This window comes from Megalobrama amblycephala, linkage group LG22 (genome assembly GCF_018812025.1).
Source record: "Megalobrama amblycephala isolate DHTTF-2021 linkage group LG22, ASM1881202v1, whole genome shotgun sequence".
NCBI classification, from domain to species: domain Eukaryota; kingdom Metazoa; phylum Chordata; class Actinopteri; order Cypriniformes; family Xenocyprididae; genus Megalobrama; species Megalobrama amblycephala.
Genome location: NC_063065.1, coordinates 25,652,054 through 25,665,744, shown reverse-complemented (window position 1 = coordinate 25,665,744; position 13,691 = coordinate 25,652,054). Strand labels below are relative to the sequence as shown.

Below are 13,691 nucleotides of genomic sequence, written 5' to 3'. Positions count from 1 at the left end.
TATCAATATGAAAGCTATCTTAGGCTGGGCTGTGTAGTTATAACCATCTCTTAGCTCAGTATCATACTTGAAGAAAAATGTGGTCTCTAAATTGCACTTTGAATATCAAGAGAGTACTCTGATTATGGTTGCACTTATTGTTTGAATTTAATAAGACCAAGAGAAAACTGTTATTCATTTTATACTGTTTTTATTGCTATGATCAATTTGTGAGTTCAGTTAGGAGGTCAAAAGTTGTAGAAGCTCATAAATCATGTACAGTTCTAAGGTCTGAAGAGACTCATATGAACTCATACAGCAGAGAACCCAGTTTGTGGCAAACCTTTTACAGTGCTTGATTACTGTTGTCTTTTACTGCATATGATAATTTATATTCAAAGTAGAACTGAAAAGACATTCATTACAAGATGATTAATTTAAAATATTTCAAATGCACCTGCAGACTATTTTTCCAGTCATGTATTTCGTCATTGAGAATTTCTTAAATATACTGTGTAAAAATTTCATGTCTCATTCTCGTGAAGTCAATCTCATGGCTCGTGTCTTATCTTGTCCCGTAAGATACCTGTATTGTCGCACCCCTTGTATTTACGCATTGACATCAGAATCCGTGACATTGCTCCGACTTTGCTTTTCAAACCGGAAGTACAAAATTGTTCGACAAAATGCAACTTATTTCCACTTATGGATAAACTTCATGTGTACTTTTAGTGTTTTCAATGATGTGCAATCTGTACCTATCTGTTCACATCTCAAAAATGTTTCATGACCCTTTAAGAAACTTACTTGACTCCTCTAATGGTGAGGATCCTTGCTGATGTCACATTAAATACTTGCTCAAACCGCTCCAACTTCTGTTTAGTCATTCTGCCAAAGGAGGAGAAAGACAATAATGGAACCACACCTTAGTCAAATCAGGCTCCTGTACACACCTTCTGAAAATGTCTTAAATATAAAATGACCTTCTACACCTGTCAGTCTTACTGCTAAATACTAATCTGAGATGTTGACGGCATGCTACAATAAATGTTACATTTGCAAATCAATATTCTTGAGTCAAAATAAATAAACATTTTTCAAAAATGGCAACATTCAAGTCAAGTTAACATTTTAAATTAGGACTACATGATTTGTAATAAAAAAATAAAAAATAAATTAAAAAAAAGTATTAAAATATTTTTTGATACTGCAAATATTTTTTATATACTGGAATCCTTACTGAAATATGATACAGTGAAAACGTATTATTCTGACTCGGAAGCTCTAATGGACAATATGCGTGTGTGCAAACCACACATGAACCACACATTGGCTGTACAGGTCAACTGTAACCCTTAAACTCACTCGTTATGGAAGCCGATGTCATGATTCCCTATAAGAACCACAAGCTTTGTGTCACTAGAATGACGGAAGATCCGTTTAAAACGTCTGACATCATCTTCCCAGTCCTGAGTGGAGAGTAAAGCACAGTTATAATAGCTGATGGCAGTGGCAAATTTTAATTTGAAACTATTCTGATTTATGACATTTCTCTGTTTAAAATATGAACCTACAAATTGGTAGCTGGTTGTCTTTTTATGTGATTTTTTTTATTTTATTTTTTTCATAAATTTTTATATATTTTACCTTCTGAAATTTAGTATCTCAAAGCTCAGAAAAGGGATCGGATTACTGCCATATGCATTATTTAAAACCCATATAAAAAGTTATACATGTGAAGTTTATCTTTTGTGTTTGACTGTAAATTTCTAACTGACTTGATACTTTAAGGATTAATCAGTGGTCAAAAAAGATAATCCATTAGTCCTGTGAGATTAAACAATGTATAAAAAAACTGAGAACAATAAGCAAAGACACATTTCACAAAGATGTGGTACATTAAAGGGTTAAAAATTATGTCATTAATTACTCACCTTCATGTCATTCTGCACCCGCAAGACCTTTGTAAGACCCGTAAGACCACCACTTTCAATGTGGTTGTTTTATCAATGTCTTTAGTACCTTTCTGGACCTTGAAAGTGGTGGTTAAATTGCTGTCTATGGATGAGTCAGATACATCTTGGATTTCATCAAAAATATCTTAATTTGTGTTCCAAAGATGAACAAAGGTCTTACGGGTGGGGAACGACATGAAGGTGAGTAATTAATGACAGAATTTTCATTTTTGAAAAAATGAACTAACACTTTTATATTAATAACTCACAATTGTGGGGGCAAAAAAATCAAAATTGTGAGATAAAAAGTCACCATTACCTTTTTTTATTCAGTGGTGGAAACAAGCTTCTATAGTACTCGGTTTAAAAACTGTACACAGATGTATCAACTGTACCTTCCCATGGATTTGTAACTCATTCTCTTAGAGTCCCTGTAAAGTCAATTCTGAGAATTGTTTCTAAACACATTATAAATGTTACAAATGTATTGCTGAAACACATTACAAAGACTGTGAACGTACAAATGTAGTACTGAATTGTGGAGCTAGACCATTTTTCACCAATTCTGTGTTCAGGATTTTTTTCAGGATTAGCATTAGTGGCTCACCAGCTCAATCGCGAGTTACTGTCATTACCGACATTACTGCCATTACTACAGCCTACATTTTGCTTGCTAGCTATGCCTTTGTTACGCAAACGCATATTACCTGGTTGCAATAATATACAAAACGGCTCCTATCATACACACATCATACACGTGTATTTTATATTATATATATATATATATATATATATATATATATATATATATATATATATATATATATATATATATATATATATATATATATATATATACACACACACACACATACATACATACATACATACATACATGCATACATTCATTCATTCATTCATTCATTTATTTATTAATTAGGGGTGGGGTGGTTCAGATTTCTCACGGTTCGGTTTGTATCACGGTTTTAGTGTCACTGTTTCGGTACAGTTTTCTATGTTCTATGTTCAGTAAAAAAAAATAGGACAACAATTGTAATAATATTTCACAGTATTGCTGTTTATGATGAGCTGAGACATGATTAGAGAGGGTTTTTTCACAGCCTACCTGACTGAAAGGCCTCATTAATATGCAAGTCATTTCAGGTCATTATTATGTAATTATTTTGTTTTCTCAGGTGAGAATCACCCATTATTCATGATGATTCACGCCTCCATGCACACCGTTTCTTGACAAAAAGTGTCTTACAAAAACTAAATCAATATATTGTTTTATATGAAGGAGTAGGCAGCATAATTTTTACATAATTCTGAAGCAAAAACTCTAGTTTACAACCTCCAATACCCAGAGGTCTTGTGAACACAGATTTAATATACTTTTTTTGGCCTTATTTCAGTGACTTAAGTTTTTTGTTTTTTCAATAACCACGCATAAACGTTATTCCTTCAAAAACACAAACATGTACATACATGTTCCTCACATATTATGGTAGCCTAGTTTGTGCTGAATACAGTGTAATGACACTTGTGTCATTAATATGTTTATGAACAACTGAAAAAAGCACAAATGTCAGGGCATGTCAAAACTTCTCCAGGCCCCAAATCAGCCTCAGAATCCAGAGGGTTAACATGTTTCTAGTATGTTTGGTACTTCTTGGCATATACAAATTAGTTTCTGGGAGTAAATTACAGTGCAAAGCATGCCATTTCCTGTTGCCAGCAGGTGGTGCTATGACTAACTGAATATTGGCATATAGATGTCTTTAGGCCAGGACTCTTATCACACCTGTGAAGTTTGGGGCAGATCGGACACTGTATGCCTGACTTACAACAGCTTCCTGTTTCATGGCGAAACATCAGATTTGTCAGGCCGCCACGGACACGCCCTTCAGCGAAAACTCAAGATCTTCGCAATTTAACATCACTAAGGCCTTAAGATTAGACTGACCAAATATGATGTTGATCTGGTAAAATATCTATGAGGAGTTAATCACAGTGTAAAACACGTCATTTCCTGTCGCCCACAGGTGACGCTATGACTGTAACTGAATATTGCCATGTAGATGTCTTTAGGCCAGTGCCCGGTTGCATAAAGCACCTTAAGTGTAATTTTCCCTTAAGTTCGCCCTTAAGTTTCCCTTAAACTTAAGGGTGTTGCAAAAAATAACCCTTAACCGTCACTTAAGGGTTTCTTTAACCCTCTGGAGTCTGAGGCTGATTTGGGGCCTGGAGAAGTTTTGACATGCCTTGACATTTGTGCTTTTTTCAGTTGTTCATAAACATATTAATGACACAAGTGTCATTACACTGTATTCAGCACAAACTAGGCTACCATAATATGTGAGGAACATGTGTGTACATGTTTGTGTTTTTGAAGGAATAACGTTTATGCGTGGTTACTGAAAAAACAAAAAACTTAAGTCACTGATATAAGGCCAATAAAAGTATATTAAATCTGTGTTCACAAGACTTTTGGGTATTGAAGGTTGTAGACTAGAGTTTTTGCTTCAAAATTATGTAAAAATTATGCTGACTACTCTTTCATTTATAACAATATACTGATTTAGTTTTTGTAAGACACTTTTTGCCAAGAAACACGGTATGCGAGGAGGCGTGAATCTCCATGAATAATGGCTCATTCTCACCTGTGAAGACAAAAGAATTGAATAGTAATGACCTGAAAAGACTTGCATATTAATGAGGCATTTCAGTCAGGTAGGCTGTGAAAAAAAACTTCTGTGATGTCTCAAGCTCATCATGGTATATGAAACATACAGAAAAATTTTATTACAATATAAAATAATGGTTTTATATTATACTTTAAAATATAATGTATTTCTGTGATGCAAAGAGTCTGAATATAGGCTTTTAGTTTAAAAGCATGCACATTTGGAGAAATATAGGATTCTCATATGTTTATGTCAATTTTCTATACAGAGGAGTTATTTTTTATTTAATATTCATTGTTATCTCTATGAGCGCTGGTGTTTGCAATTCATACTGCAGCCGGAGGGCGCTCTGTGCATTTTAGTCCACAAATTCACCTAAGAAGAAGACGATATTCCATGAATGGTGTTTACCAATTCATACTACAGCCGGAGGGCGCTAAAGAAACAAAAACTCACTTAAAACTTATCAATAGAAGAAAACAAACAGGAATTTACTGAATGTCTTCCAGAGATCGCTAACCATGGCTTTTTCATCCAGATAAACAATTTTCAAGGCAATAAATACACGATTGAGATGATGAATGCATGTGTTGTCTCTGAATTTGCCTGTGAATAGCGCTGGCTCCGTGGGTGTGGCCGCATTAGTGGGTAATGAGCTGAATCACGGACTTCTGACATGGCTCTCTTTTCATACAGATTACATAAACACAGAATGTTTGTTTTCGATTTGACTTGCACGATTTAAAACCTGACATTTCAACGTTTTGTTAGACATAAGTATGAATTTTTTGTGATTAGTATTCACTAAGTTACACTTCATTTTCTGAGAACTATCAGATTGGACTTCGTTCAGAGGGAGATGAGAGATCACGCATCATGTTAGTTTTCTTTATTTTACAAAAAGCACAACATTTTGTTTTTACTCTGAGTGTATACAAATAAAAGGAGATATTCTATAGTTTCAATTGATGTATTACTTATGTTTCTATGACAAAAAATGACGGAGTATTTTAAGTCTGTTTTGCTGCAATGTGAAAAAAAACCTGCAAAACGCGCCGGCGCGTTTTTAGACCTCAGAGTGTTAAGTGAAACGTCATAAACACTTAGAATTTCCCTTATGTGTCCATTTTTCACTTAAGTAATCCCTTAAAAACCGTTAAGTGTTGCATAAAGCCCCTTAACTGTCATTTTCTTAAGTATACACTAAGGTTGGGCAAACTTTACCTTAAGAGTTTCACGAACATAAATTAGATGACATGGCTGAGTTTATGGATCTTGCTGAAGATATTGATGTGCCGAGGCGAATATTTCGTGATAGGGAGAACCCGCTGGACCATCTTAACGACGAAAAACTGTTACGAGAATATAGATTTGATCGTCGCGCAATCTATGAGATCGCAAACAAGCTGGAAGACGACCTTGACCGTGTCACTCAGCGCAACCACTCGCTACCATCCGTGTTACAGCTGCTTATAGCACTTCGCTTTTTTGCAACTGGGAGTTTCCAGTCTGTAGTGGGAGATGTTTTCCACATTCATAAATCGTCTGTCAGTAGGGTTATACACCGGGTTGCAGGGGGCCTTTGCCATCTTTTAAGTCAAACCGTAACATTTCCATCTCGTCAAGAACAGGGTGCCATTCAGACCTCTTTTTTTCGGAAAGCGGGGTTTCCTCGTATAAGTGGTGTAATAGACGGCACACATATCAGAATTCAGGCGCCCCGCACACACGAAGATCAATATGTGAACAGAAAAAACTATCATTCAATTAATGTCCAGTTAGTGTGTGACCATCTGTCCATAATTAGAAATGTCGTTGCATCGTGGCCAGGATTCCAGATGACTCCAGGATTTTGGCAGAGAGCAAGATCGGGAGAGACTTTGAGGCTGGAATCCACAGTGGCCTCCTGCTCGGGGACAGTGGTTACCCCTGCCGACCATGGCTCATGACGCCCTTCATGAATCCCCGTAACGCTGCACAGGCATGTAATAATCTTAACAGTCAACTTAGATCGATGTATAGCCTAAGTCATTCAACTTAAATGACATTAAACTGACTTGGAAAAAATTATTTGAATCCTGTATAACATTAAAAAAAAAGTTTATTATTGCTTAATTAACATTAAAGTAATATTTGAACAATGTGTTGCATTGTATTTTATTTTAGTTTTTTTTATTATATTTTATTACAGTGTGACTTGCTGATACTAATGATGCATTGTTTTACACCTGTAGGAAAGATACAACAACGCTTTGACACACACGAGGTCTATAGTTGAAAGGACGATCGGACAGCTTAAGCGCAGATTTCACTGTCTCCATAGCGAGCTGCGCATTGAGCCGTCAAGAGCTTGCAAAATTATTGTGGCCTGTGTGGTTCTTTTCAACATGTCAAAGATGTATTCTGCCTTCGAAGAGGAGGATGAACTCGAAGAAGAGGGACAAGAAGCAGAAGAGGTTCATGAAGCAAATCATCTGCAACAAGATTTCCAGCAGGCTGGATTTGCTGTCAGAGATGCCATTGTGAATGCGTTCTTTAATTAGTTGTAGCAAAAAAAAGTGGGCCTTAGTACAAATATTAGTAATAATACATATTATTTTAGGCTATTAGTATAGTAGTGTAGTCTAAAGTAGGCCTAGTTGATATTAAAACAATATAACAATATTATTTATTAGTAGCCTATTGCTAGCAATATTTTATGTGAATGTAATAGCTAGGCCTATTGTTATTAGGGCCCGAGCACCGATGGTGTGAGGACCCTATTGGAATTGCTCCGTTTATTATTATTATTTTTATTATTATTATTATTATTATTAGGGCCCGAGCACCGATGGTGTGAGGACCCTATTGGAATTGCTCCGTTTATTATTATTATTATTATTATTATTATTATTATTATTATTATTATTATTATTATTATTATTATTAGGGCCCGAGCACCGATGGTGTGAGGACCCTATTGGAATTGCTCCGTTTATTATTATTATTATTATTATTATTATTATTATTATTATTATTATTATTATTATTATTATTAGGGCCCGAGCACCGATGGTGTGAGGACCCTATTGGAATTGCTCCGTTTATTAGGGCCCGAGCACCGATGGTGTGAGGACCCTATTGGAATTGCTCCGTTTATTATTATTATTATTATTATTATTATTATTATTCTCCAAAATAAATCGCATTTTTGAGGGCCTAAACATGCTCTAAAACTCATGAAACTTTGCACACGCGTCAGAAGTGGTGAAAATTTACGTCTGTTATGGGTTTCAGAATTGGGCGGGGCAAAATGGCTCGATAGCGCCACCTAACGTAGTGCCCCTCTCGCTACATTTCACATTGAATTTTGAAATTCGGTACACACATTTATCAGTCCAGTACCTACAAAAAAGTCTCTTGGAGCGAAATCCAAAACCGAACAGGAAGTCAGATATTTTGAGTTGATTCACCGTTTTTTGCATTTTCCAGACGTTGTACTTTAACGAACTCCTCCTAGAGCTTTTATCAGATCAATGTCATATTTGGTCAGTCTAATCTAAAGGCCTTTGCGATGTTAAATTGCGAAGATCTAGAGTTTTCACCAAAGGGCGTGTCCGTGGCGGCCTGACAAATTTTGATGTTTCGCTATGAAACAGGAAGTTGTTGTAACTCGGGTATACAATGTCGGATCTGCCCCAAACTGCACATGCTTTATTAGAGTCCTGGCCTGAAGACATCTTCATGACAATATTCAGTTACTGTCATAGCGCCACCTGCAGGCAACAGGAAATGACATGTTTTACACTGTGATTAACTCCTCATGGAGATTTAACCAGATCAACATCATATGTTGTCAGTCTAATCTTAAGACCTTAGCGATGATAAATATCAAAGATCTTGAGTTTTCGGTGAAGGGCGTGTCCGTGGCGGCCTGACAAAGTCTGATGTTTCGCCATAAAAGAGGAAACTGTTGTAACTCAGGCATACTACGTCCGATCTGCTCCAAACTTCACATGTGTGATAAGAGTCCTAGCCTAAAGACGTCTATATGATAATATTCAGTTAGTCATAGCGCCACCTGCTGGCAACAGGAAGTGGCATGCTTTATACTGTAATTCACTACCAGATTCACATTTCATCATGCCACGAAGTACCAGACATGCTAGAAACACGTTAAATCATGCAACACTTGGCTGAGTGCTAATGTATGCGATTAACGCCACGAAAGAAACAGGAAGTTGTTGTAACTCAGGCATACAACGTCTGATCTGCTCCAAACTTCACATGTTCGATAAAAGTCCTGGCCTGAAGACATCAACATGGCAAAATTCAGTCAAGGTCAATGCGCCACCTTTTGGCCGCAGGAAGTGTGGCGTTTCGAAATGACTTTGGCATAACTCTCCTGTATTCACTCACTTAAATGCATGACGCCCACTGTTCACTGTTTTCCTGAGGCCAACGGGTGGCGGTGAGCCCGGGTGCGAGGGCCCTCTCAACGCTGCTTGCAGCTTTAATTATTATTATTATTATTATTATTATTATTATTCTCCAAAGTAAATCGCATTTTAGAGGGCCTAAACGTGCTCGAAAACTCAGGAAACTTTGCACACGCGTCAGAAGTGGTGAAAATTTACGTCTGTTATGGGTTTCGGAATTGGGCGTGGCAAAATGGCTCGATAGCGCCATCTAACGTACAGCCCCGCTCGCTACATAACACTAGGGGTTTGAAATTCGGTACACACATTTATCAGCCCAGTACCTACAAAAAATTCTCTTGGAGCGAAATCCGAAACCAAACAGGAAGTCAGATATTTTGAATTAATTCACCTTTTTTTGCATATTCCAGACGTTGTACTTTAACGAACTCCTCCTAGAGATTTAATCAGATCAATGTCATTTTTGGTCAGTCTAATCTAAAGGCCTTTGTGATGTTAAATTGCGAAGATCTAGAGTTTTCACTGAAGGGCGTGTCCGTGGCAGCCTGACAAAGTTTGATGTTTTCACTATGAAAAAGGAAGTTGTTGTAACTTCCCCAAACTTCACATGCTTTATTAGAGTCCTGACCTGAAGACATCTTCATAACAATATTCAGTTACAGTCATAGCGCCACCTGCAGGCAACAGGAAATGACATGTTTTACACTGTGATTAACTCCTCATGGAGATTTAACCAGATCAACATCATATGTTGTCAGTCTAATCTTAAGACGTTAGCGATGATAAATATCAAAGATCATGAGTTTTCGGTGAAGGGCGTGTCCGTGGCGGCCTGACAAAGTCTGATGTTTCGCCATGAAAGAGGAAACTGTTGTAACTCAGGCATACTATGTCCGATCTGCTCCAAACTTCACATGTGTGATAAGAGTCCTAGCCTAAAGACGTCTATATGATAATATTCAGTTAGTCATAGCGCCACCTGCTGGCAACAGGAAGTGGCATGCTTTATACTGTAATTCACTACCAGATTCACATTTCATCATGCCACGAAGTACCAGACATGCTAGAAACACGTTAAATCATGCAACACTTGGCTGAGTGCTAATGTATGCGATTAACGCCACGAAAGAAACAGGAAGTTGTTGTAACTCAGGCATACAATGTCCGATCTGCTTCAAACTTCACGTGTTCAATGATAGTCCTGGCCTGAAGACATCAACATGGCAAATTCAGTTACGGTAAAAGCGCCACCTGTTGGCCGCAGGAAGTGTGGCATTTCGAAATGACTTTGGCATAATTCTCCTGTATTCACTCACTTAAATGCATGACGCCCACTGTTCACTGTTTTCCTGAGGCCAACGGGTGGCGGTGAGCCCGGGTGCGAGGGCCCTCTCAACGCTGCTTGCAGCTTTAATTATTATTATTATTATTATTATTATTCTTCTCCAAAGTAAATAGCTTTTTAGAGGGCCTAAACGTGCTCGAAAACTCATGAAACTTTGCACACGCGTCAGAAGTGGTGAAAATTTACGTCTGTTATGGGTTTCGGAATTGGGCGTGGCAAAATGGCTCGATAGCGCCATCTAACGTACAGCCCGCTCGCTACATAACACTAGGGGTTTGAAATTCAGTAGACACATTTATCAGCCCAGTACCTACAAAAAATTCTCTTGGAGCGAAATCCGAAACCAAACAGGAAGTCAGATATTTTGAATTAATTCACCGTTTTTTGCATTTTCCAGACGTTGTACTTTAACGAACTCCTCCTAGAGATTTAATCAGATCAATGTAATTTTTAGTCAATCTAATCTAAAAGGCCTTTGTGACGTTAAATTGCGAAGATCTAGAGTTTTCACTGAAGGGCGGCCTGACAAAGTTTGATGTTTTCGCCATGAAAAAGGAAGTTGTTGTAACTCAGACAAACAATGTCGGATCTGCCCCAAACTTCACATGCTTTATTAGAGTCCTGACCTGAAGACATCTTCATAACAATATTCAGTTACAGTCATAGCGCCACCTGCAGGCAACAGGAAATGACATGTTTTACACTGTGATTAACTCCTCATAGAGATTTAACCAGATCAACATCATATGTTGTCAGTCTAATCTTAAGACGTTAGCGATGATAAATATCAAAGATCATGAGTTTTCGGTGAAGGGCGTGTCCGTGGCGGCCTGACAAAGTCTGATGTTTCGCCATGAAAGAGGAAACTGTTGTAACTCAGGCATACTATGTCCGATCTGCTCCAAACTTCACATGTGTGATAAGAGTCCTGGCCTAAAGAAGTCTATATGACAATATTTAGTTAGTCATAGCGCCACCTGCTGACAACAGGAAATGGCATGCTTCACGATTTAATTCACTCCCAGATTCACATTTCAATATGCCACGAAGTACCAAACATGCTAGACACAGATTAAATCATGCAACACTTGGCTGAGTGCTAATTTATGCGATTAACGCCACGAAAGAAACAGGAAGTTGTTGTAACTCAGGCATACAATGTCCGATCTGCTCCAAACTTCACATGTGTGATAAGAGTCCTAGCCTAAAGACGTCTATATGATAATATTCAGTTAGTCATAGCGCCACCTGCTGGCAACAGGAAGTGGCATGCTGTATACTGTAATTCACTACCAGATTCACATTTCATCATGCCACGGAGTACCAGACATGCTAGAAACACGTTAAATCATGCAACACTTGGCTGAGTGCTAATGTATGCGATTAACGCCACGAAAGAAACAGGAAGTTGTTGTAACTCAGGCATACAATGTCCGATCTGCTTCAAACTTCACGTGTTCAGTGATAGTCCTGGCCTGAAGACATCAACATGGCAAAATTCAGTTACGGTAAAAGCGCCACCTGTTGGCCGCAGGAAGCGTGGCATTTCGAAATGACTTTGGTATAATTCTCCTGTATTCACTCACTTAAATGCATGACGCCCACTGTTCACCGTTTTCCTGAGGCCAACGGGTGGCGGTGAGCCTGGGTGCGAGGGCCCTCTCAACGCTGCTTGCAGCTTTAATTAGGGCCCGAGCACCGATGGTGTGAGGACCCTATTGGAATTGCTCAGCCAATTATTCTTCTTCTCCAAAATGAATCGCATTTTTGAGGGCCTAAACGTTCTCAAAAACTCATGAAACTTTGCACACGCGTCAGAAGTGGTGAAAATTTACATCTGATATGGGTTTCAGAATTAGGTGTGGCAAAACGGCTCGATAGCGCCACCTACAAAATTTAAATTAAGCGCCCTTCGTGCTACGTTTCACGTACAGTTATGAAATTCGGTAGACAGATGTAACAGCCCAATACCTACAAAAAAGCCCCTGGGTGCAAAGTTTGTAAACCTAACAGGAAGTGAGATATTTTGAATTTTCTCTACAAAATTTTGGCAGTTTTTGCCATTTCCACATGTTGTACTTTGACGAACTCCTCCTAGAGCTTTAATCAGATCAATGTCATATTTGGTCAGTCTAATCTAAAGGCCTTTGAGACGTTAAATTGCGAAGATCTAGAGTTTTCGTTGAAGGGCGTGTCCGTGGTGGACTGACAAAGTCTGATGTTTCGCCATGTAAGGTGAATCGCTTTTTTGAGGGCCGAAACATACTCGAAAACTCATGAAACTTTGCAGATGCGTCAGAAGTGGTGAATATTTACGTCTGATATGGGTTTCAGAATTAAGTGTGGCAAAATGGCTCGATAGCGCCACCTAAAAAATTTCAACGAAGTGCCCCTGACACTACGTTTCACGTACAGGTATGAAATTTGGTACACACATCTAACAGCCCAATACCTACAAAAAAGTCTCTTGGAGTGAAATCTGAAAACCAACTAGAAGTGAGATATTTTGAACTTTCTTTGCAAAATTTGTGCAGTTTTTGCCATTTCCAGACGTTGTACTTTAATGAACTCCTCTTAGAGCTTTTATCAGATCAATGTCATATTTGGTCAGTCTAATCTAAAGGCCTTTGAGACGTTAAATTGCGAAGATCTAGAGTTTTCACCAAAGGGCGTGTCCGTGGCGGCCTGGCAAAGTTTGATGTTTCGCCATGAAACAGGAAGTTGTTGTAACTCGGGTATACAATGTCTGATCTGCCCCAAACTTCACATGTTTTATAAGAGTCCTGACCTGAAGACATCTCTATGGCAATATTCAATTACAGTCATAGCGCCACCTGGGGGCAACAGGAAATGACATGTTTTACACTGTGATTAACTCCTCATAGAGATTAAACCAGATCAACATCATATATGGCCAGTCTAATCTTAAGGCCTTGGAGATGTTAAATATCAAAGATCTTGAGTTTTCTTTTAAGGGCGTGTCCGTGACAGACTGACAAAGTCTGATGTTTCGCCATGAATGATGAAGCTGTTGTAACTCAAGCATACAATGTCTGATCTGCCCCAAACTTCACATGTGTGATAAGAGTCCTGGCCTAAAGACATCTATATGACAATATTCAGTTAGCCATAGCGCCACCTGCTGACAACAGGAAATGGCATGCTTTACACTGTAATTCACTACCAGATTCACGTTTCATTATGCCACGAAGTACCAAACATGCTAGAAACACGTTAAATTATGCAACACTTGGCTGAGTGCTAATGTTTGCAAATAATGACACGAAAGAAACAGGAAGTTGTTGTA

General features: G+C 38.2%; 1 protein-coding gene across 3 annotated transcripts in view; it reads right to left on the bottom strand.

The window, feature by feature from the left end:
- mppe1 (metallophosphoesterase 1) overlaps positions 1-13,691 on the bottom strand; it is a 152,009-nt gene that overhangs the window by 125,027 nt on the left and 13,291 nt on the right. For all 3 annotated transcript variants that reach the window (XM_048175133.1, XM_048175132.1, XM_048175134.1), the window contains exons 3-4: positions 1,345-1,448; positions 787-867 (exon numbers count right to left, since the gene is read on the bottom strand). In XM_048175133.1, the coding sequence (XP_048031090.1) occupies positions 787-867; positions 1,345-1,448 (185 nt within the window). The remainder of the gene's footprint in view (positions 1-786; positions 868-1,344; positions 1,449-13,691) is intronic.